At 42.4% G+C, this 25,835-nt stretch overlaps 1 protein-coding gene across 1 annotated transcript in view; it reads right to left on the bottom strand.

Annotated features, from left to right (window-relative positions):
* Positions 1-20,820, bottom strand: part of cdin1 (CDAN1 interacting nuclease 1) — a 52,746-nt gene extending 31,926 nt beyond the window's left edge. The window contains exons 1-6 of the mRNA XM_084569132.1: positions 20,068-20,820; positions 19,656-19,779; positions 10,807-10,852; positions 9,763-9,827; positions 8,834-8,894; positions 5,871-5,943 (exon numbers count right to left, since the gene is read on the bottom strand). Of these exons, the coding sequence (XP_084425258.1) occupies positions 5,871-5,943; positions 8,834-8,894; positions 9,763-9,827; positions 10,807-10,852; positions 19,656-19,756 (346 nt within the window). The 5' untranslated portion in view covers positions 19,757-19,779; positions 20,068-20,820. The remainder of the gene's footprint in view (positions 1-5,870; positions 5,944-8,833; positions 8,895-9,762; positions 9,828-10,806; positions 10,853-19,655; positions 19,780-20,067) is intronic.
* Between the last annotated feature and the right edge of the window lie 5,015 nt (positions 20,821-25,835).

Here is a 25,835-nt window from a genome sequence, read left to right as displayed (position 1 = left end):
GACAAATGATAATGGATAATCAATAAAGTGGGAAATATGAGGCTGCAAACTTTATGAAGCCAGGAGACGTATTACTACCCAACAACACTGGTTTCCCTTAACAAAGTCACTACTCGACTGTGCCTAATAATCTGAAGGAAAATCAAAGGACCCGCAACCACATCAGCAATATTGGCAACTTATTCCACTTTAATGGCATTTTGATTGATTTTTCCCCTCTTCCTAATGGCCGTTTTATAGATTTGACGCTGCTTCTGCAAAACAGTAGTGTGTAATAAACCTCCCCGAAGGCAAACGTTAGCCATTAAAGCTCTTGTCTTACTAGCGCTCATAATTGGAGGTTGACCACCACCACATTTCGGTCTCTCACATAACACACGCTTCTAGGACTGGACTTCTCCTTTCCTGTGTTTCTCAAGCCCCCCCTTTTTTTTTTTTTTTGGTAGATGACCACAATAAGTGATAGGATCCCTTTCCCCTGCTCCTTTTGAGCGATGGGGTTAAAAATAGCCATAAAGAGGTGACCTTGGCGCTGACATTGTGGAATTTCAGCCAAGCACTGACCTGATGAAAATGGAAGGCCAGGCCGCTAATAAATCAGGATGCTTTTAAAATGAGTTTACCCTAATGCTCATTCATCACTGGCTGTAATGCCATTTGCAGGCCCAGGATTCGCTGCTGTGCACAAACACAGCAGTAAATAACAACAGGGCCCTTGCATCCCTCGCATCGTTGCAGCCTCCAACATCAGCATACATTTATTAAAGACGCCCCCGCCTTGCACGGCAGCACACCTCTATGACACCCCTGAGCTCCTCTCCGCCGCACACGCACACAAACCATGCTCTTTAAATACACACACTCAAGGCACACACACAGGCGCACACATAAAACATGTGCAGGAAAAAAAATAAATAAGCGCAATCTGAAGAACGGCAGACGCCGAGAACAAAGCCCTGCAGCACAACTTTGCACCTTGTAAACATTCACCAAATTTACTGTAATTGTCCCGTGTTGGTATAAATTCTGACTAAGGCGCCATATCACACCGTCAACATCTGAACGAAGAGAACAGAGAGGAGGAGAATAATAGATGTGAAACGCGACGCCTCCATTGGGATTTGCTAAAGAAAACAAGCAGTGTAAACAAATCACGAGCACGTTTTCATATGCAACTCCGAAACAAGATAAAACTACATAAAGGAAGGTAACGGCAACATAACCTTGGCTCGATTTCTCATTGCTTACTCGTGTCATTTGTAAGCACTCTTCTCCACTAGGGTGAAAAAGTCATTATCGCACACACACACACACAAAAAAAAAAAAAATGCAGAGAAACCTCATTAAATAGCAACATTTGTTGAGGGAGGGACGTAATAAACAATAACGGATGACGATTCTTATTGCCCCTGACACTGATGAGCTTCTCTGCAAGTTTGTTTATTAATTAAAAAACCCACTTTTTTTCTCCGCTGGTTGGGGGGGGGGGGGGGGGCATTTACCCATTTCCGCTGTACACCCACACACCCACCCCCACCACGCACCCCCGTCACACGCAAACCATTGAGCTGTGGAGGGGCACTCGTTCATCAAACTTCATGGAGCAAGGGAGAGACAGGTCCTGATAATGTGCACCGCTAAAGCTGATTTTCCATGATGAATCTCGGAGCATATAAATTGGCTAATATCTGAAAACATTTACAGATACTAGAGGAATTGACTACTTGTGGGACATGATGGATGAGGCTCTCCAACACTGGCCGACAGCTCTGCAAATCTCTGCGGCTGCCTAAAGCCCTCATTTGATTTTCCAATTTACTCCTTTTAAATTTATCCTCCCGCATTGAAAAAAAAAAACAGAAGATGGGAAAGAGGGAGAGAGTGGGAGACGAGAGGAAAGAGGGAAGAAAAAAATCGTAGTGTTTTTTTTTTTTTTTTTAATACTATCTGTGGTTGTGTGTAGGTGCTAGTTGATGATATGAGGTGGTATCTCCCATGCAGGAGGAGCCCAGTCCCTGAAGAGGTTACTGGGGCAGAACTGATCTGCTTCCACCTGATTCTTCCTGATAGCGGTGAGATGAGACTCTACATTTCCTCGCGTGCGTGTGTGTGTGTGTGTGTGTGTGTGCTAGCTTGTGTGTGTGAAGTAATAGTAGATCTGGGGAGGCTCTGCTATGGAGAGAGGTTTCCCAGGTCAGGCCATTAGACTGTGGCAGAGGCTGACTGGAGCTCCTCTGCTGAAAAGGAGTAATTAGTATACTTGTCAAGTGAAGTGCCACGGTGCTGCTTACCTCCCTCGCACCCACCCCTTGCATACACACACACACGCGCGCTCATGCTGTCTTTGCCTCCTTACTCCCTCCCTTGTTGCTAATGAAGTGCCCTTACTCTCATTATTTAAAAAAAAAAAAAAAAAAGAGGCTGCATATACACACAGCAACTCCGCCATAGTGAAGAGGTGAAAGAGAGAAGTGAGGAGCACTTGAAGACGAGAGAGGAGGAACCATAACAACGATAGCGGATTAAGTTGTGATTTTACGGGGATGGAACATAATACGATATTCAGTTATCAACGCGTTTTATCTGCAAAACGCTGAAGTTATTATGAATTCTGTCAAGGGACCCAAGGATCATAGCAGACACTAACATTCTCACAGTGTTAACATCAAACACGGGACATTTATAACCTTGCGTACAAGGCTTCTGTAAAGGAATGTGACAATAAATCTTAAAGGCGGTCGAATCACATAGTTACAAAACATGGAGCGGCAATCTAATCTGGAGCTGGGCCTTGGGAAAATGGAAAAGGTCAAATAGCTAGCAAAATTGCCTCCTCAAAAAAAGTATGTCTAAATCTAGAGGCACATCAACTCCTGTCAAAGGAGGAGTAGGGAGAAAGATGAAGAGATAGCAGGATGGGGGAAAGGAAAGAGCATGAGCTCCCCCAGTGTGTCTGCTGGTGACTTCTTGGAGGTGTCTATACTGACAGAGAGCTGGGATGACAATACAGAGGTTTACTATGTGACTGTAATACTCGCAACACAGTCGGGGTACACGTACTGTAGATTTCTTTAAATATCTGTTCACACCCAAAGTCATTCCTCTCAATGTTAACAGTTTAAACACTAAAATATACTTTTCTTTTAGCACAGATATCACTTATGTCATTATTTGCGTTACTGACTTCATTGCATTTGAGATAAAAATAATTATATTTATGTATTTTGTTATTAATTTAATGTTTTAATAATGAATAAATATTCGCTAATAACTTAAAATTGTGCATATATACTTTAGAAAATGTATAGTATGAAGGAAAAAAATAAAAACATTTATCATATGCAACATTTGCAATATGCAATTTGAAGATGGGCCAGTAATTTAATAAATAAAACAATATGATTCATTATTATTCATCTAATTCTATATTTTTGCAGGAACATACAAACTAATTCCCCATTAGAGCATTACTGTGGAACATAAACTACCCTTAAAGGAGTGCTGGCATTTAACATCGAGGCTGTCTCAACTGGGTGCACATGTGACCTTTCCTCCCCTACTGCCCAGTGTGTTTTCATGAAGCAAGGAGCATTATGGATGTTGATATCATATTCAATATGCGATAAAATGGCTTTGAATGTATTGATTCATTTACAAGCGCCACCAGATAGTCTTTCTTTCTGCCTGACTGATGCTCCCTCCAATGCTTGTGCTGCAAGGAGAGGAGGGAGGAAGCTTGTTGGTGGTGTGGCGGTGGTGGTGGTGAGAAGGAGGGAGAGTCGGAGGGTGGGGTGAGGTGGCATGGGGGGGGGGGGGGAGGGAGGGAGAGAGGGGTGGAGGCAACAACAAGCGAGCAAAACAAAACAAGGAAGGTACAAAAAACAATTTAAAACTCTGTATTGATCCGGTGCTAGTGATTGTACATATATTCCATAGTCCCAGAGGCCCCATTCCTGTGTCTCTTAAATGCAAAGGGAAAGAGAAGGGGAATAAAAAAAAAAAAAACGACAGTGCTAGGCAAAGCCAAGCCACTCACCCAGTTGGGGGTAATGTCCCTTATATAGAAGTCTATTGATCTTTGCAGTGTGCCTGCCTGCCCGCCCTCCCTCTGGAGTCTGACTAAAACACACAAATACACACATATGCACACTGGAGCGCAGTCCGGGACTGGAGGGGGGCATGACAGATATGCCTGCCAATAGCACTGAACCGACCTGTTAGCTAATTGCCAGCAAAGACAATTATCCTTGCATTGTTTCATAGTGGAAACACATTACCGGAGTCTAATATACACACAACGACGGGATTCGACGATTTTGACCGCGCCCGCCCATGTGGGTGGCAATTCCTGTGCAGTGCAGTGCAGGCAGAGGCCAAGCAGGTCACCGGGAGATTGCAGAAAAGCTCCGTCAAAACAGAAGTCACCCTCACAGCCGCTGACTTTGCAGATGGCAGCAGTGGAGAGCTGCAGCGTAATGACACGAACATTTGGAAATGTTTCATATGATCCATATCGCAGGCAACAATCAAACCTATTTTACCAGATAAAATATTACGTGGATGTTTATTTGGGGGTAAATCACAGTGTCTTTGTCACAGCATGCGTTCTTGGGTCTTAGATTATCCTGTAAAAGCCATCCAGCCTCTGTGAAATCGCTCTCGACAACAAGACCCAAACGCACAGCATTATTGCCTGCAAAAAAGCGAGATACCGCACGGTTACAACGCTGTTGAAATTAAACAACGGTCATCCAGGAAGTTTCATCTGCTACAAATCTATTCTGAGCAATAATAAAGCATGTTGCACTGTATGGAGATGGACGGATGCAGTGTGCTACTATCTGAGACAGAGTGCTTCTCCTGGATGAATGCCCTGTTCTACAAGCTGCTCAGACTTGTATTTTGACAGGCAGTGGATAACGGTGGGTCCAAAGCAATCACATCTTTGACTTTGACAAATGGCTGTGCTGTGGCGAAGTTGAAAATAACACACATCCACTTTAATCTCTTTCTTGATTAAATTGGAAGCACGTCTTTTTGACATCGCGCGATTCACTCTCAAAGCACCGACTACTGCGCAGACACACGCAACCAGTCCTCAGGACAGACCCGTTGAGATGATATGGAGCCATACGTAATATCAGACGCCCCAGAATATGAGGAAAAAGAAAACAGAAGGGGTTTCTGACTGGATAAACAAATATCGCGCACACACACACACAAAAAAATAAAAGCCAGCATCTTTCCCAAAAGAATCTGCAGAAGATGATGAATGAATGAAATTTCTAGCCAGAGACAGAAAAATGACACTAACCAGAATGTACATGGACGATAATTCACACCATTTCTGGAAAATCTTTTTGACACGTTTAACAAAAATATTTGCGTCTGGAATTTTGTTCCCCCGCAGCGTGTCCGTCAGCACTACCTAGGAAAGGTTTGCTTTTTCTGCCACAGTTTCCCTCAACTCAATTTCCTCGCCGGCCTGCAGTAGGCACGGAGAATGAGAGGGGGATGAGGGAAGAAGAGAAGGCAGCGGATAGATGGATGCATTGGGGGATGAAGGAGGGCGAGGAAAGAAATCAGGGGCGTTATAAATAACACTGATGAGGTGAGCTAGCATTGATCCACACTGCAGCTGAGAGGTGGGTGGTCCTCCTAGTACTTAATTGCCAGTCATGTGCCCTGGGATGCAGCTACTACTAAATGTGGTCTATCTCTCATTAGGGCTGGACAGGCTGAAAATACAGCAGCCAGAGTGGAATTGGGACTCAAACCGAAAGGGATTCAAAAGACAAAGTGCTACAATTAAGACTGATGGGAAGAATGATAGAAAGGACAGAGTGAGAAATGGAGGCCCTGTTACTCACGCATTCCACCGTCCAGGCCCTGGAGGTACCTGTCCAGGATGATACGAGCCATCAGTGCAGGAGACAGATCCACCTTTGCAGAGATTGAACGACAAAACCGAGGATTAGCCCTAATAAAAACATGATATGGGGAGTTTATATTACTTCAAAACATAGGAATGCCAGAATTGTTATTCCTCTCTGGAGAACTGTCCCATTTACAAACCTGAATTCCATATATTTGGCTAGATGTGCAAACATAATTCAAAGAGCCTAAGAATTACAGCAGTGAAGCTACACAGCCAGCCTGCCTTTGGCTGATGTCACATAGATAATAATGATTGTAATGGTTCTAAATTATTTTCTTGCATCTCCAAACCTTGACCCGACTTTTGGCAATCCCTGCACAAATTGCTCTTTGAAAGTCTTGCTTTTGCAATAGCCTTTCCCACAGGAACGAGATCCCGTCTATTACGCAGCCGGGCTACCTGGCTGAACTGCCTTCGCCTCTGTCAAAGAGAAAACCCCAGCCTCTCATCTCGTAAGAAAAAGCAGCCATGCCCAGGCGAGAGACAATGGAAAGCTTTAATCATAGAGTGATCACCAAGGCAAAACCGCAGGAACCAATAGGACACACCTGAGGGATTGTGGGAATGCGGCCCTTAATAGGGAGGACTGAACCTATGGCTGCAGCTTGCTTTGAACACAAAGACACCTTGAGAGGTTTTTGGTTTGAGTGCAGGGAGAAGACCTGACAGGTAAGAGGACACTAATGACTGATGCCCAAAGTGTCTTCCTGGACACATTCGTACGAGCGCACTGCAGCATTTTTATACATTGCATTTTTCTTACAGTGCAATAATGGAATAGACTGAAAACCAACAGCCAGCAAAATGGAACAGTTATTATTATTATTATAGTCAAATTAACAGCTATCATATGTATGGAAATGTATTAGCTTTAAAGGAATTTTCTCAAGCATTGCATATGACCTTTAAACGATATATACACTGTAAATAAGTTATTCGCTAGATTTTACAGCCTACTCAGTATAAGGGGAATTAAAACATTGCTTTAAGACTTTGCCATTCCTAGCCACCTCATTATGAAACAACATTCTTCGAGCCAAAGATCATTTTTCCTCTTGTTAGCATAATTGGGGACCAAAAGTGAATTTGCCCTCAGCTTGCAGCGAGAATGGAGTGTTTCATCTTTTTCTCTGATGCTTCCTAGTAACGCTGGGAGCAGAGACGCTTCTGTCTAAACAACGTCTTTTTACCCACAGTAGTGTTTGTTAACATCTCCATAATATTGCACCACGAAGGCAGCATGTTAAAAAAATAAAATAAAAAAAGGCCCAACGTGTCTATAATAATTAAGGCATGAGCGCAGAGTTTATATCTTCATTAAGACCTCTGATAACATTTCAGACGTAGCATTTATAACCTGCAGCTACAGCAGTCTTCTTCCTTCCCTATCATTTTTTTTTCTCCCTTTCTTCTTTCCCCTCCTCTCTACCCTTCCTCTTTGTGCTCATGGGCCTGCTCTCGATTCACACCTTTTGGAAAAGACGAGAGCCTCACATTCCTGGTAACATGCATCAGAGCTGACACATGAAAAATGGCAACATTACCGACGCTGGCCCAGCCTGAATAAGGACCACCTGATTAGTTCAGGTACTTGCATCTCCCTAATTTTCATATTAATCATGAGTCCATCTTCATTCCCAAGTCAGGCCGCGGCACTTCATGAGTTTAACATGTGACTAAGATTCACAGAGCCTTGAATTCCTGCTGAAAATAATTATTGTTAAGCAAAACTCTGGGTTTTATTAGCCCCTAAAGCTAATGGGTGTAACACACAGAACAGTACAGCATTAGAGTTCCAGATCTGGTGCTGTAAGCCAGTATGTTTTAGTAACCTTTGCATAAAACTCCCCCATAAAGCACGCACAAAAACAGCGAATATAGGACCTTCATTCATGGATTCCTTCCGGGGGGCAAAAACATATCCATGAATAGTTTTCATCATTGTTAATCATTTTCCTCTGCTGGAGATATATTGTCTCATAAAGAGATGAAACTACATCAATTAGCATTCTGGGAGACCACGAGTGCTTGGTTTAAATGTTAAGTAGCATATTAAAATGACAGTTAAATGGCTCATGGACAGTTATCTCTGTGTTGAATTTAATCCTTTCGAGAAAAAAGGAAAAAAAAAAAAAAATCATATGTCAATTAAATGGAAAATGAATTATGGCAGTCAGCTTTGAGGTATCAATGACGCATGTGAACTGCTCGGATTTTAGATGAAGGAAACCTTAAAACTCATCGTACAGTGGAAGCACCAATAAATATTTATATGTGCATTGAAATGTTTGAGGAGGTTACACAGTCTATTTTGACTAAATGCAAGACTTTCCGTGTCCAAATTAGTAACGACAATAATAATAATAGTAAGAAAAACTGTAATTATCTCAAATTTACTATATTGAGTCCATAGTTATTCATTTGATACTACCCAAATAGAAGAAACAATTTACTGACTGGGTGCAAAATAACATAATTTAACCGTGCAAGCACACAAATACCTCCTAACTACTATTTTGAGTTTTGTACCACTGAAAAAGTTGCTACTGCACGAACCAGAGTCCAGATCCTACGCTGACCTCCTAAGGTAAATAACTTATGAACTGATCAAGAGAGGTATTAACCGATGACCCCGTCCTCACCTGTCCGCAGTTTGTGGCGACTGAACTGCAATTTGGAAAATTGCATAATAAAACACCAAAAGTATTTTCACATCTGCTTAATGGAGCCGAGAGCTAATTACATTAAATAATTGATAATAGACCATTTTACCAATTTTGATAATGACTAACAGACAAGGGAGAGAATCAACTGCAACCGAGTCCTGTTTATCCATAGAGTTAGAGAAAAAAAAAAGAAAAAAAGAAAAAAAGAAACTAAAGGTTAGGCTATTACCTCATTGGCCAACGCAAGCAGGACAGGAGCAGTGGGATGTGCCTTGGCTTCACTCAGATACCTTCATTATAACAAAGAACAACAACAGCAGTGAAAAGAAAAGCCCACAAAGGCAGACAGAAGGGTAGAGGGGGATAGACCAGGCTAGCCAAGACATGCTAATGTCCCTGATGACTTTGCCCTGGGTGGCATATGGCAGGCACTGTGCGGTTAAAACAGCACTGCTTGAAAGGCTTCAAATTTCCTTGAAGCCAGACAAGCATATGATAGTTAGTTAACCCCTGCCGCCCAAAAACCCTTTTTTCCCTCGCCAGCTAAAACTGCAACTCCCCTCAGATCTTACCCAGATCATCTCTGAGGTTTGTTCTTGTAAGTGGATTAGAAATGCATTATCCAGCCTAATTTTCCTCAGAACAATGGCCTAATAAGCTAGATAAAGGCTAATTGCAATATGCAAAGAGGATTTTCCCTGTACAGCCTGTTTTTTTTCTTCTTCTTCCTTTTCTAGTTTAGCCACATTCATCGAATTACAGATAATCATCCCATCATAAGCCCGTGTAAGGCCTGTGTCCGGTGACTGGTTGCTTATTTATTTATCTCCCTGCTTTCGGTTTGACACGGAGAACAGAGCTTCAGCTCAGCAGGTGCAAGTGGAGGTCTGGAATAAATCTTGAGGGTGGTGATTTGTTTGGTGGAGATTATAACTGTCATGGTGGCCCACCTACTCTAATGGGACTTTGGCAAGTCCTATCCTCGGTGAGAGAATGAGGAAGATGAAGAGAGCATACGAGAGTGTGAGACAGACTTTATATAAAAAAAAAAAAGGAATAATAACAGTAATAGACATTAGAAGACAATAAATGGAGAGTGCTAGACAGAGGAGGGAAAGCAATAAAATAATATAATGTGCAGTATAATATAAGTAATACCTTTGATAGTGGTTTTCAATAACATCTGGTGCATGGTGTCTTGAGATTGTCCTTTTGGTCCTTTTCTGGAACGCCAACGAAAAAGGTAAATAACAGCAACAATAACTGTGAATAGCCATAAAAATGTTGCATCTATAAAATACTATTAAAAGTGTTTCCCGTTTCAAGTCCACCTGACTAAAATGCAGGCTTGTTCAGCCTTGGCCCCTCCTTCGTTCTCTATCCTGTGTGAACAAGCGCAAGCGATTTGGGGTCAGAGTAATTTAATTTCAATAAGTTCGCTCGGGGTCAAAGTGAGCCAAGGCAACCTTGTTCACGCGCGCCACCACCCCCTCCCCCTCTACCTCCCTCGCTCAAGCCTTGTATTCATTTCCCCTTTTTCGATCAAACAGTGACATTATTCCACATACCACACCCTGACATTTCCATGCAATTCAATTGCCATCCTCGCTGAGAAGGAGGAGGACACAGGATAAAAGAGGAAGAGCATTGGTTAAAAACAACTTATTTAAAAACTACTACACAGAAAAAATGTAATTCCGCAGAGACAGGCAGTGTGACTGACACCTGTCAGTGGGATGATAAATGACTCCATTTTCTGCCTGTGCTGCCTTCTGCCACTGGCGGCAGTGGCCATTTATCATCATCCGCTGTCAGCCGTGGAAAGCAGCAGTGACAGTGCGAGTCAGCAAACATTTAGCACACGCAGCCGCACTACACGGGGAAATTATTATTGTCAGAATAATAATGGTTTAGCATAATTTATTACAGGTCCACCAAATAAGCAGGGGCTAGATGTTATTAGACAGATGGATGGGAAGGCTTGGCAGACATCCACTGAGGCTCAGGCAGGCAAAGGCCCTCAACGTGAACGTGAAGAGGAGGAGGGGGGGGGGTGTGTGTGGAATAAACGGGGCTACGGTTGGGAGGGGGGCATCCTCCAAACCAATCAGAAAGCTGGCAGTTCAATTACAAAGAAATAAAGGGACATTCATCATTCAATTAGGCACCTGTCAGGGCTCACAAAGGAAGAAAACTTCTAACCTGGTACTCCAGGGAGAAGATGCTCAGAAGAGTGGACTGCGAGTGACTGGAACAAATAAAAGAAGGACAAAGTTAATTACCAGAGTGCATTGCACAGAGACAAAGGGAGAGGGGAGCTTCAAAGCTGGGGCCAGCTGCCCTGTAATCTAAAAGAACATGAAAACAAGTGTGGCAAAGTTGTTCCAGATGAACACCTCTGACAAAGGATTCCTGCCACGGCGGCGTGGGGGTAGAAGAAAGGGGGAGGTTGCGTGTGTGGTATGAGAGATGAGAAAAATATAGCCAGTTTTTATTTTTTTTCATTCAGTCATACACAGCATCTTTGTCTATCCTCTGTCCGTCCAGTAGAAATGTTGAGTTTCTGCAGCACGGAAGCAAGAACACTTACGTAGTCAATATAAACAAGATTGGAAATGAATGATATTCATGCAAATAAGTGACAAGGTTACACGTTCAATTGCTAAGGGAAACATGGCACTCGCTGGCAGTTACGCCGTCTGGTTAGGCCTCTTTGCAAAGCGGACGACCACAATGAGCGTCTGTGTTTGTTTGCGCGACTGCCGTAGCATTACAGGCGCGGGGCGAAGTTTTCCTCCTTCATGCGATGGCATACGTGCCGTTCTGGTTCCCTCCCACTGCAACTGATGGGCTTTGGAAATGGAAACCTCCACTGCACGAGGCTGTGACTCCCAGGAGTCGTTCAATTCCACGGGTTGCCATAAGCTACGTTCATCTCCGGCTCCTGTCAATGTCAAACACCTGGCGCGGAGGCAAACCGGGAACGCGGGCAGCTTCGAAAGGGACTCACAGTCCCTTCGATGTCCCTCCCACGGCCCCACTGCATCCGCCGGGTGAGAGATGTAATTCTAATTGGCTGGAGCATACCTCCACAGAGCATACATACAGCGTCCACACACTTCTCTCAAATCACTTGACTGTTAAATTTAATGGACATTTTACTGCGAGTCACAAGAGAATGGTACAGTATGTAAATACTCACGAGCAGCTGAAGCGTCCGATCCACGCGGACCTTCAAGCATCAATCACTACAAACAATGAAATGACCACGTGACGTCAAGACAAAGCCAAAAGGATCTCCAACACTGATTTCAGTCTCCATCTGTGACCGTTTCTACATCACCTCACCGAAAGATGTCACCTCCTTGGTCCTCCCTGCCAGTTTCAAACCATTTAACTGCTCTGGCCGGAGAACAGCGAAATTCTTAACTTCTTAGCAGCCAACAGACAAACACAAAGTTGCAGCCACAAAGGAGAAGGACCAAGCGTTTGAAGTAAGAAGACGCACACACTGCCACCTCAGCATTAATTTACTACGAGGCTACGGGATGAAGGGGCCACTGCAATTAAGTGGGCCATTAAGTGGTCAACTGTCAACATGTGGACACTTAAGGGAGGAAAAAAAAATTCTTCCACACTTCAACCTTGCACCTGAGCATTTTAACAACATTACAGCCTTATTGTTGGCATGGGACCATCACGACTCAACCACCCCCCCACCCCCCGTCAGAAAAAGACATCTGTTAGGTTTTAAATGGATTACTCTCTATAATGAGCATGATTACTGCTTAATTGCTAAATCTATACCCTGTTAACTTTAAAGGGACGCAAACTGCTCTTAATATCTATAACAACATGCCCGTTTCAAAAACGCCAAGAACTTTGGGGGGACTTTTGTTTTCCCTCCTCGCCCCGATCAAGATACGCGGACATGAAACTAAACGAAAGCACCGCAGTCGCTGAGAGGAATCAGATGTACGAGAACGTGACTAAATGCTGAGAAATTAAAAAAAACAAATGAGAGCAACGTCACACAGCAAGCGCAGATACCTGGGTTAAGACCAAGAGTTGTCCGCATTTTACAGTCTGTCACGTTTTACACTGCTATAATGCTTCTTTTTTCATTTAACAGACATTAACAGTAAGTTACTGCGGGATTTACATAAACGTATAGCCAACCTTTGCTCTCCTGGGCGCAGTATGCTCAGTTCGTGTTAAAATATGAAGCCAATTGCAGTCTTTAAAATGAGGATGTGATCCGCCTGCTGAACATGAGCATTACAGTTTAACAGTAACTCATCTACCTCCTTGCCTCATACTGCCAGCATTGAGGGTCTCTGTCCTATCTATAATGGTAAGGAAAATAAATTAATTTATTTTTTTTTAGCCTTCAATAAGGCTTTAGTCAGATTTGTGCAGCTTAGTTTCTCTATTTAACATATGACAATGCTACGATTTGACAAAAAGTTGAAAAAAGATATGATATCACAGCGTCTGTTGGTGATGGGGTTATAATTTAAACTAATTTACAATAGAGGATTTTGCATTTATGTAATTTGTTTGGAAAGTTCCTTTTCAGGGAAAGTGCAACCTGAATAAACACATCTTGATTTGTTGTAACACATTGGTTGGTAAGATGTCAAAGTAAACATGCTAGTTAATTAATACCTGTCCTACTTATTTTTTTTAATTTTTATTTCACCAATAAAAGAACCCAAAAACAGTTTGACGCTGCAGCCGCATCCTTACATTGACCTTTATCCGAGAGGAAGAAATAAAATTCCTCCCTCTCGGATATAATTTAGAACATGGGGGAAACAGAAGGTTGGGAGACAGAAGAGTGGTTAGGGAATCATTCACTCTCAACCTAATTACCCTTCCTTACAACATAAGACGGCACATTAATATGCACTGGCACCCAAAATAGTAAAGCAGCAGATTAAATTAAAAACAATTAGGGACTTTCACTCTGTCACTGAGCTGGTATGGCTGCCTGGTCAGCGCTTCAGGCTCTATTAAGCTAGGATATCCACTGGTTACGAATCCGACAAATTCAAGTTTGAGCCTCGCATGTGTATTCAGAGCGCATCAGCGTCTTAAAACGTGCAGGGTGGGGGTGGGGGGGGGACAAAAACGCAGCGAAAAGCCTTGAAATTCCCATCAACCTAATTAATAGGAGATGAGGGAAATTCAAGCTATCAATTATATTCAGAATCTTCCTATTTACAAATAATTAATTATAAACAATAGCTGTAATTTGGGTAATGAAAGCCACCTGGCTAATGGCATTGGTATCATATGCTGTGACAGTACTTAGCATTTGGTGGATCTGCATGCAGAGCGTGTTGCATGGCGCGACTCTTCGGGGCATGGAGCTGGCTAATTGAGGCACGGCACATATTTTTACTAACGGCCATGAAACGATTTGCAGAAAGCGGATGAAATGACTTACCCTCAGAAAGAAAGTGCAAGAAAATGTAGTTTAGTTTAAATCCGACTCTCGACTCATATCCACACCTATATTGGCGGGAAGAGCAGCTGATGCTTTCTCGGCATGTTTAAGATTCATATAAGATCTAAAGGCCTCATTCGCGCAAGAGTGCAGACAATAATATATTAAGCAGCTACTTTCCTATACATCAATATTTTATAAAGTGCAAAACAGCTGAATTTGGGCTCGATATGCAAATGCTGCTAATTACACATGCTGATAGGCAAAATGCTAACATCTGCTTCTCAGCTATGCCTACCGTCATCAGCGGCAAAACAAATGTGTAGAGAGAGAAAAAAATAATAGCAATCCTTACGCATTAATGTATAAATGTGATGTATTTTGACAAGAGATAGAAACAAACACAAAGCGCAGTGTGTCACGGGGCTTCGAACAAATACTTGCACACTGAGCACACGTGTTTACAGTTCAAATTAGTTTTACTTTGCTCTGTAAAACAACCGTAGCTTTCTTTCTGGGACAATTAATATGAAGTAATGAGAGTTGATTTTACATGTGCAATTATTTTATATGAATTTTAAATCAAACATTTTAAATCAAACTTTTTTCCCATAAAGTCTGACAACACCACCTTCCTGAAGAAGGCCATAGAAACCTACAAGCCCTTAGGGAAGTTTTTGCAGAGGCACAACAGGGCGTCTCGCCGCCTACTATTATCTTAACAGATGAAAAATACAACCCCTACGCAGCCTCTTTCGCTTTATTACAATCTTTAAAATTTCTGTCCGCTGAGGTGCCCCGAGATGTCAGAACTGTTACCTAATGGAGGCGAAAAGGGCGAGAAAGTCCCCACAATCACCGCTCTAATTGTGATTCCTCCTGAAAGCCGGGGATCTTCACAGCTATGTCCGTGGCAAAATATGTTCTAACTATTATGGTGTGTTGCCATTGTTATAGTGTAATTACTGTCACCGCATGCCTCTGCAAAGTCTCATGGAAAACTGAAAATGAGGTCCGTGTTATCCATCAAAATGGCGAGCGTCCACCGGTCTGGCAAAGAAACACATTACGCTGACCAATTGCCTACTCCCCCAAGCGTGGCTGGGGAACTTGTACCATTCTGGGCAATTTGTTTCATTCTTCTGCTGCAATTGATCCCAGTATACAAAGAGAACCTCGGGCAAGAGACTCCGCTATGGCTGGACTGTGGTACTGTGATGTAAGTTTCCCTGAGAGTTTGTATGACTGTGGGGGTAGAGGGGCGACATTAATGCTTACCCAACTACAGCGGATGTACCGCACGTTGGTCTTACTCGCGATGAATAGCTCATACTCATGTGTCAACCATTTGGAACAACTAATATTAACATCTTATTCCGTCTACCAATGGAACAACCACATAACTTTCAAGAGAGTGTCCCGTATAATCACTATAAGCCGCACCTAACTTGAGCTGCTTACCTCAGTGTTTTTTGCTCAATGAGCCAAAAAGGCTTTACAATCTTCAGAGTGTGCTTGGACAACGTCCCTACGATATGAGGAGGAAGTAGTCATTCCTGTGCTTCCTAATCAAGTAATTGATTGCATCTATTATTCATGAACTCCTTAGCCTGACATGAAGTTGTAAACTCAGCACGGCTTCTCCTCTTTCTACATCCCTCCTCTCCGCTTACACTTCATTCATCCCTTCACCCTTCCAGTGCTCATCTAACCACATAAAGCTGTGGAATTAGTTTGCCAGCCTCTCAGCCTTCAAGGGTTGTACCCCTAAGCCCCAACTGCCAGTTTGTGTTTTGTTCAATACGGGCAGCCAGAAGTGTGAGGCCGCGCACTGGGAGCCGCCGGGGCTGCCCCCACTGGCTCTGCACTTGATCAGTCTCTGGGTAATGTCATTGCCACTTCCAGCCTACAATATAGCTGTGGAATTCTACAACGGAACAACTCAATTGATTCCACCGAGACAGTTGTGGAAATACCTCGGTTAAAAATAGACACGATCCAGGACTCAAATATATTTAAAGTGTTGGTAATGATTATTGAGCAGGCTGTATGCTTAAGGTACACCTAAAGTTTTAAAAAAGGCATGGATTTATCTTTTGAAAACATCTGCAAATAATAATTGCTGTTATAATTGTGTGAACGTTAGAAAGGTGAGAAAGAATAACTAAACTGCCCTGTATAGTTTTATAGAAAATTGCAGGGATTTTACTAAAGAAAACTAAATTTCCCTTATTCTATCAAGTCTTTTGTCGAGTTCTTTAAAACTAAATACATAAATAGCTTGCCGGTTTAATGCCTGCTACGAATCCTTAAGTTTAAACAGTACATAAACAAAGAGGTAAACACTGCAACCGCGATAAATAATCAATGAGCAGGTCCCTAGGCTTCATCCCCAGATATCACCATCAAAAACAGTGTCTGTAGCCAAGAAATCACCATATCAATGGCACATGCCACGACAACCGTGCCCCGCGCTTTCCTCCCAGAGATCATGCTAGATAAACCCCGAATAACAGAGAAATTAACAAATGCTTGACATTTGCTCAACATCCATTATTCTGACACTTCTTCAGAATTTCAAAAGGCTGAACGCATGCTTAATCAACATTCATATTCCCAGAGCGCGCTCCGGCACCATATTGCAGCCCGCCTCAGTGCTGATGAAAACGGCACATTAGGGCCCGATTCGAAAAACGTTCAGGGACTCCTCACCAGGGAGCTGCGCATGTGTGTGTGTGTGAGAGAATAAAAGAGAGAGAGGCACTGGCTGTATTTAGAGGGGAGGGACGCTTCACACTTTACTGTTTAAGCATTTTCCAAAACAAGGGCATCTGCCCTCTTTTTTTTTTTTTTTCCTCACCCTCCTACTTGCGTGACTGTGAAAGCCATATGAGGAGTGAGCTGAATGGCATTTTAAAGGGAGGGGGGGTGATCATTACATCCAAATTCATTCATAATATAGCACAGAAGGACACAGAGGACTCGCACCTTCCCTCCCTCTTTATCTTGCCCTCCTTGCACCGACTCTCTCTGGGGACAAATGGTGGAAGGACTGGGGTCCCCTCTAGACCCAAGGGAAGTCAGGCAAGGCCTCAGAGAGCAGCACATCATTTCCAATTCTAATATGTGGCAAGAGAAGGACCTGATGGGACTCATGTCACATTTTTTCCCCACACTGGCCTGCGATGAGCCCTCCCAACCTCCCACTCCCCCCCTTCCACCCCCTTGCTGCCTAGCCACAGTCCAGATACAAGACAGGACACCACGACTGGCTAAAAGGAGGGCAAGGAAGATAGGGCAAGAATGGGGGTTGATATTTGCATGTCCCTCCATTGTGAGTGGGGGTAAAAAGTGACAGCACCGTGTCCAATTCTTTTCCCCCCAGAGCAGCTCGGGCCCAGCAAGAGAGGCCAGGCTGACAGATGACTCCCAACATCTGTGTTATGCGGCCGTTACAGATGAGGGACTCCACATCGCAATCTCTCTCTTTCTATCTGTCTATAGGACACTCCCTCTCTCCTCCCACTAACCCTTTTCATAGTGCAACCAAAAGACTGACAGACCGTCCGTGGAAATTACCTTGAAACGGTCTATAATAATCATTTTGTTTAAAGTTTACATTTCTTCCCCTTTGAGTCCCCAATCAAAAGCAATGACTATGAAATGAAGTCACTCTAGCATTCATAGACTAGGGGACAATGGCTGTCCCTATTGAGCCATATCAACATTTTATTAAGTTAATTAATGTTTTGATATGGTCACAAATGTGAATGTGATAACGGATTCCTGGCTTCCTTTGGCCAAAAATGGTCAAAATCTTTTTCAGAATATCATTAAATATATTTTGCTGTTATCAAAATATATTGTGACGTGGAAAATGGCACGTGCCGTATCTATTTAAAATGTCTAAGTGAGCATTTAATGCCAGGTAAGAGCACATGTAATATAATTAGCCATAGCAGAACTTGAAAAGTGACTGTACGGTACCATTATGATTTCACATCATATTAAAATACAGCCTCAATTGCAAATTAATTAGTTAGTTAATAAAATGATCACACTGTTAAAAAAAAACATACTGATGCTTATATACCATGACAAAATAATAGGCATATCTTAATATGATACATGCCTCTGTTATGACACTGGTAGACAACACATGAAGCTACAGTTCATTCAGCATTGTTTGCATCATTTGGAAATCACATAGTACAATGCAAAATTATATGATTTCCATATGCCTCTTTTCCAGCTCCTTGACTATTATAACCAAACCATTCAATTGCCCATCTCTTCAAAGCACGCTTGTCCACAACAAACCCCAACCCCCCCTCCCGCCCCTTCCAACCTCAGCCCTGCCAGCCCCAGCCTGGCCAATATTTACGCAGTGGCAGGGCTCCCACACGGTCCGAGGGGACAGGAGAGGTGTGGGGCGGGGGTGGCTGACTGCTGTGCCTGAGCGCATGCTAAGAGATGATGGATGGCCTAGTCGATATGTTATGTCTTAAGAGCCTGATTTCCTGCCAGTCCAATCACTAACCCTCCAGAGCCCGGCTCAGCTGATTGGACAACCAGAATAATTTCGCAGGCTGTGAAAACACTGCTGCCGTGCCTGTCTGTCAGGCCCGGTGACGAGACTCAGGGATTTTTAAAGAGCAAGGGCCTCCCCGAGATTGGTTATGGTGAAGGAAATAATAACAATAACCAGCAAGACTAAACAAAAGAGCAAGCACCTCCGGGAGAGAGAGAGCGTGCAGAATTATTGGAATGAAAACGCTCCAATGTTTTCCTTTAATTATTACACTCACCAGTACCACTTTAAAAAAAAACATTTGGACTGTTTGTTAAAGACAGTGTGGATTAAGAAACCCAAAGGAAAAAGGAAACTGGAAATAAACATAAGGGGTACCTCCTAGAGTTGGTGGCTAAACATTAAGGATATTGAATGCACTTTATACCCATGACATATTCTGTAAATGGTTGATGGTTGGAACAAAGGCTGAAGCTCCACTCCGTCCCCTTTAGGGACCTGATACCTTCTTCTAGATTGGTGATTAGGGCCCAGTGGAAGTAGGAAGCGCCAAATACATGCGACTTTGTAAGTGACCTCGACGGGATCAGCCATGGTGTCCTGGTGGCCTTGGGGGATTACACATGTTACATTCAATAAAGTGAGGGCCCTCAGTGTCAAGGAGAAAGGCAAACACAACCATTAACCCCTCTCTTCGATTTCTGGACGTGCAGGCGCTGCATGGCGAAACGCCGGCTAATGCTGTGGTGGAAGCCAATACAGAAACCTGTGTGGAATTAATTAGCGACCATAACAAGTGAATTAGATGGGATTATAAAGGTTTAATAATAGAAGATAAAAATGAGACAGGGCAATAAATGACGCTGCTACGGGGAGTTGAAGTCATCACTGAATTTACCTTAACATGCCCTCATGTATTCAAATCACTTCTCTGTAATCTATTCACATCTGTTTTTTCTCATTGCATCATATTGTATCTGACACTAACACACACCTACAGCACATTCATACATTTGCATATTTAAAATCATCCTACAAAATAAATGATCTCTTGCCTGCAGCACTTACTTTGGAAATCTGTCCTTCAGCATCTTCATACATTGTCGCGTAGGTCTCAGCTGTTCTGTATATCTCACTATCTCTTTATATTCAGATCGGGACAGTCTCATCTTTGATTAACTCTTGTGTCTATCTGCACAAAAAAAAGACACGAAAGTCAGATTAATTCGCGATCTTGCAGGATTCTGGTTTCACAAGCAGCATATCAGGTGACTGACAGCTGTCAAAAACAGCTGTAACCTACCGGCAACGCTCTTTGCTAACAAAACACAGCGATGCGATACGGCTAACACGGCGTACTAAATAATGACATTAAACACTTTGTATCATCTTTAATTAGTCATTGCATGCATATAGTTCGTGACATGCTGTCAAAAAACGACTCCGGAGCAGTAAATAACACGTAAAGGTGCTTGTTTACCTGTGATTCCTAATGCCTGAAGACCGTCCTCGATAGCTGCTTCCCGCTAGGAAGTTGAAGAGGTGACTTTTGTGTGAACAGCGCGCTGATTGGTCGATTCATTGCTGGAGCTGAGTATACCGGCAGATGATTGGTTGCTCCGCAGCACGAGGCGGCGTCAACATTAAAACGTGTTGCTCACTGTGTAGCCCCCACTGGATTCTCATCAGCTAACCAGCGACGCAAACAAAAAGCAGGTATCAGTAATAAAGACTGTCCTTTTGCATAAGTATTTTTGTTCCAACTATGGTAGGGGAATTAATTTAAGGACGAAAGGTGTAACGGAGAAATAGAGGCGCAGTTATAGGGAGAAAAGGGGACTTAATTAATGTAATATGTGAGTTACAGTTTAGCTAATTGTGACAGATGAAACTATTTATTATTTAATTTATTGAGGATGATAGCAGAGAAATATGCAGGAATCGACAACCTATACTTTTGATGGCTCCCAAAACTATTTAACTTTAACTCTATTTGTTACTGCAGGAAGAAAAAAAAAAAAAAAAAAAGACTGTGACAGGACAAAACTGAATATTTAAAATCAGACATATAATATTCCCTTGGCAGTGCTGGAGATTTTGACACAACTTCAGCAGCCTGTTTCGTGGGTATACATTGCTGCTTTATCTAAAAGTTTTATGCGCAAGAAATTCAAGCAATTAAAACAGAAAATTATTCAGAGAGAGGCATATAGAGCATTCAAAACACAACATCCTATATCTTAACTCTGACCTGTGTGAATCAGTGATAAGTTTCCATATGAAATGCATTTTCCCGTGACATGCAGTGTGTCACCTCTGCTAACACCGAATCAGGATTGAAGATTGGAACTGTGCTCCCTTGATCTTCTTTAATTTATTCCTAAAAGGAGGTTTTACGTGCCATTTCCCAGCCATGGGCTCCAGAATTTTCTGCACCTTTTCACCAGGTAGTGATGAAAATGACAGCTGCAAAAATATGTAATGACATCTGATGGTGCACTGCAGGAGAAAAGACTCGGAATATTTCATGAAATAATGTTGAATTTAAAGGACTCAAAACATTTTCTACTGAACTTCTGGTCTTTCAGTATTTGGATTTTATTGCTTTCAGCTGGCTTGTTGATTTTAGACGACACTGAGATAGGACTAATTCTTTAAGACCCAATTTGTCAAATACATCCCTTGAGATCAATATAATTTTACAATGGCATTATTGCGTAATTAGTCTCTGAACAGTGCTAAATCTCAGTGCCTAATAGATTTTCTCTTTAATGTTTTCCATTTAGATACAGATACACGTCCTTCTTTTTCAGTCCATTTTCTTTTTTTTGGGGGGGGGGAACATTGCCATTGTCTAAAAAAATCTTAACTCAAATTGGCATTATTATGTGCAAGTCTGAATGACTATGTCAAATAATTCTACGGTAGAGTTAAACATTCTTTTGGTTTCCTTCATTGTCGGTGAACAATGCATCGGTGAGCGGAAAGGCTCTATCTGACCTATGGTGCATCAGAAAATAGAGCTCATTGTTGTTGGGCAGTGTAGTATGATGTCTGAGATGAGCTGAGGTCTCGGGCTGTGTGTTCAGCGGCACAGTCCCTGGGTCTGAAAGGGCTCAGCGCTCTGTGGTTGCTACAAAAGGGAGCTGTGTAGTGGGATTGGTATGGCCAGATAAGATCAGGGCCTCTGAGGAAGTCTGGTCTGATTGCTACAAAGGGCTGAGGTCAGGGGCAGGAGGAGCAGTTTACTCATCTAGGTATCAGAGGATCAGGGGTTTTGGTGGGGAGCCGCGTGTGTAATAGGTATAAAAGGATCAGTGTAATGTGATGGTATAAAAAGATAAAAATCAGAGAAAGGGGTTGGAAGGCTGTGTACTGTAATGGCTCCGAAAGCCAGGGGATCAGAGATTTTGTTGTGTGCTTGGGTCTAATCATGTGCTTGTGTGTGTGCACACACCCTTGCATTGAATAAGTTTGTGTCAGGATGGATCTTTGATGACTATGAGAGCCACAGTGGGCTGTGATGAGAGCTGAATGAGGCAATGGAAGAGATACAGGGGAAGGATGCAGGGGGATAGATGAGCGCTTTGGAGGCTGCGTGTAAACAGGGCAGTGGTACACCCAGTGCCGTTAACCAGCTGTGAAGCCTGCACACAGCAGGAGATGAATTTACAAAGGATGTCTCCCTCTGATATCCAGGAGATGCTGCACTGATCTCTGCTCCAGTGCTCTCGGCACACCATTGTAGTGCTAAGCACTGTGCCACTAATGGCACTTATATACCTTAATGCCTGGAAAACATTTACATTTTGCTTGCAGCGGGGGGAAAGTGTGCGGCTCTGAAGGGGAAGAAAGTGTGTACGTGCATGAGAAATTGTTTTTTATCAACAGTATCTTCAGTCGATGAATTTGAGATTTGTGAGGCTGCGTAATTTCCTTTACTCATCACACAGTTTAAGGAAATTGCAAGCCCTCCCATGCCTTGCACATTAGTCCCTCCTTACCACACCAAGTGATATTACTCACCATTCAAAGAGAGCATTTTGTTACACTAGATTGTCAGCATTACTGTCATAATAGTTCTTTTTTTATATTTTCCATTTGTGAAGTCGGTGACTTCACTCCCCTATACCACAGAATTGCTCTCCAGTCTTCAGGGAGTCTGGGATCTCAGCTCTAAAAATCACAGTTTAAACATGAGGCAAACCATAACCAGGAAATGCCTGTAGTATTAGCAAGGTATCGGATTCATACATCCCCCTTGTACAGCATGACTGCCCCTGAAAATCCCACATCCATATTTTACATCACGGAAGACAAGACGCATGTGTTTCACCCTACCTTTCAAAGCTGTTTCTTCCATTTATTTTATTATCCTTTAATGAATTTAATTAGGGGACATGTAATTAAATGCAATTGCGCTCACCCCGAGCACACACACACATCTGCGCGCATGTGCAAACACACATGCACATTTGGCAGCAAATTGCTCAAAACAACATGTGCAACGTGAGCAAATTTACTGGATTAATAGGGGATTGATAATATTTTGGGATTGTATTTCACTCTAAACGGCTGCATGCGGAAACAAAGGCTGCAGCCCAAGCTCATTAATCATAGTCAACGGGTTGCCCGGGTGCAATTTGCATGACCGAGGTGGCTGCACATGCTGCCGTTCGGCCTAGGTTGCTGGATCTGGCTCGATTTGGCCCGGCCGTTAACGCCGCGTCAATCAAGGATAACCCAATAACAGTATGACAGAGGAAGAAGGGGGAAAAAAACATTTTCTTCTCATTACCCAACACTCCTTCCCCTCCCTCCCTCCCTCCCTCTCCCTGTCTGCCCAACTTCTTATTTTAGTTAGCGCTAATTATACCGGCCTGATGAAAAATGAAACCACCCTGTTTCATTTATTACAGAAAAAATTACAGAAAGTGAAAAATTAAGTGCTTTTTGAAAAAATATTTCATATTCCTGCAGTTGAATACACTTTTTTTAGTTTATATTGATCGATGTCCAAATGTTATAACCTTTAATTTGAATTGTGCAAGTATTATTTTTACAGCAGATAGAAGTTTAGCTTATTTATTTTTTTAAATCACTTTTATCCATAAAGAAAACTTTTTTTTGGTTCGTCTGTGTTTTTGTCAGTCACTGTTACAGAGCCACACTAAGCCACTTTAACTGCAGATAATTGGGTTGAGGCGTGATGCAGTGCAAGTTCAAAATGAAGCGCAATTTCACAAAGCTGTAATCTCACCACTGGCTCCGTACACCGAATTCTAATTATCTCGTCATGAAGTTTAAAAAAAAAAAAAAAAAAAAAAAAAAGAGAGACAATTTTTAAATTTATTTTGAAACTCCATAAGATCTGTGCATGCGCATGTGTGTGTGTGTGTGTGCATGGGCCTGACGTAGATTTTGATGCGTGTGTGATGTGTGTGAATGTTTTTTTTGTGTGTGTGTGTGTGTGCGCACACAGACACCCGCCATCACCACACACAGACATGTGAATGCGGCTTGTGTCTGGTCTGGCCTCTCTACCTAGCTCTGCTGCCGAGGCTCACGCTGTGCTTCCCCCCCTCTCCATCCCCTAATATCCTGGAGGCATTTTTCTCATTATCAAATATTGTTTGATGTCTTTGTTTCTTGATGATTAACCATGGTCACCAAACACTGGTCTGGATTGTTTAAAATTTAATTTTGGGGCTCTGAAGTACCTGCAGAGGGGCTGACTGGTGGGGACACCCGTGTTTTATGTATGCTATTTTTCACGCTGAAATGCAAGAGGACACACATTGAAAAACACAATAAATCCTGGAGGAGAATCATTAGTGGAATACTAGTGGTTTTTTTATGACCATTGTTATTCAATGCTGTATTGAGATGCAATAAATTATTCTGTTTATTATGGCTTTATGGATTCAGTCCAATTTTCAGAATAATTATGTTGTTCCTCATTTTGCATAAATAAAGCCACTTTCTACATGCTAAAATGTTAATGTCACATATACCCTGTAAATATTTTTCACCATTAGCAATTCTTGGTTTTTCTAAATGATTTTTATTCGTGCCCCCTTTTGCATAATACTTGCGTTTTCACTTTCGCCGCAGTCCGTGTATATATTTCAGTGGTAATCTGAACATCATAAAGACAAACATTTTGCCTTAGGAATCCAAGATTTATGACGGAATCAACATTGTAAGCAAACAAATAGGGAAACAACGCTCTCCCCTAATGTCAGCATGTCAAAACTATATTGAATACTTGAAATATCTGTGTATCTAAGGCTGAATAGCAGCCATTGTATCGGTCTAATGATATTATCCTCTGAAATTTGGAGTGAAAGAAAAATGGCAGAAATGAGCAGTACCATTGTCTGCCCCGTTTTATTTAAACAAATTGCAAGAGCAGAGAGACGCAGACTGAGGGAAGGAACGAACAAGGGAGACAGAGAGAGACAAAAAGGAGAGAGAAAGTGCTCTGTAAATGAAAGGTTATGCGTCGTCCCATGTGTTTGTATTGTCAATAACTGGGGAAGGCTGTCAAGAAAGTGGGGAGATAAAGGTCAATAACTCAGGCAAATGTGTTTGTATTTGTACACCCCTGCTGATAGCATAGCAAACGTCAGGGCCCCGCGTCTGACACCCCACAACAATAACACAAATAGTGGGGCTAGCACTGGAATAGTCATTATTGTCGCTGGCGCTGGAAATGAGAGGGAACCTCGGCACATGGCTGTGACAGCCGGCGCAGTGTCACTCAAACATCACTCCATAATGAAACACGCCAGAGATCAGAAAAGGCGATGATAAAGTGTAAACACAAAGAGATTATGCCGCCGGATCATTTTGATATTTGCCTTATTTTCTTGTCTCTAAAATAAACACTGTGACGTTTCGGGAGCAGCTTGAGGCGAACGTATACTGGAATAATTAGGCCTTGTTAGGTTTTTTTTTTTTTTATGCTTCCTTCAAAATAAACCCCTCAAAAAAATCATTTTCTTATTTATTAATCTGTAATTTACACTCATCAGCCATGCATGTTCATTTTAATTTAGCCCTTTTAAACATTTCAGTCTCAAAGTAAATATAATCTGAAGGGTTTATTTTTCTTATTATATTTTTTTGCAACACAATGTTAACGTCGTAATCTAAAGGCTTAATTCACGCTCCGTGATTCCTAAACAAGTGTTATTTTATTCCGGAGCCGTTTAGTGCATCTCTCTGTGGCCTTGAGTGCAATAA

The sequence above is a fragment of the Chelon labrosus genome, assembly GCF_963514085.1.
Source record: "Chelon labrosus genome assembly, chromosome: 20".
Taxonomy (NCBI): Eukaryota; Metazoa; Chordata; class Actinopteri; order Mugiliformes; family Mugilidae; genus Chelon; species Chelon labrosus.
The sequence above is the reverse complement of the archived record's forward strand: the minus strand, read 5'-3'. Positions and strand labels throughout refer to the sequence as shown.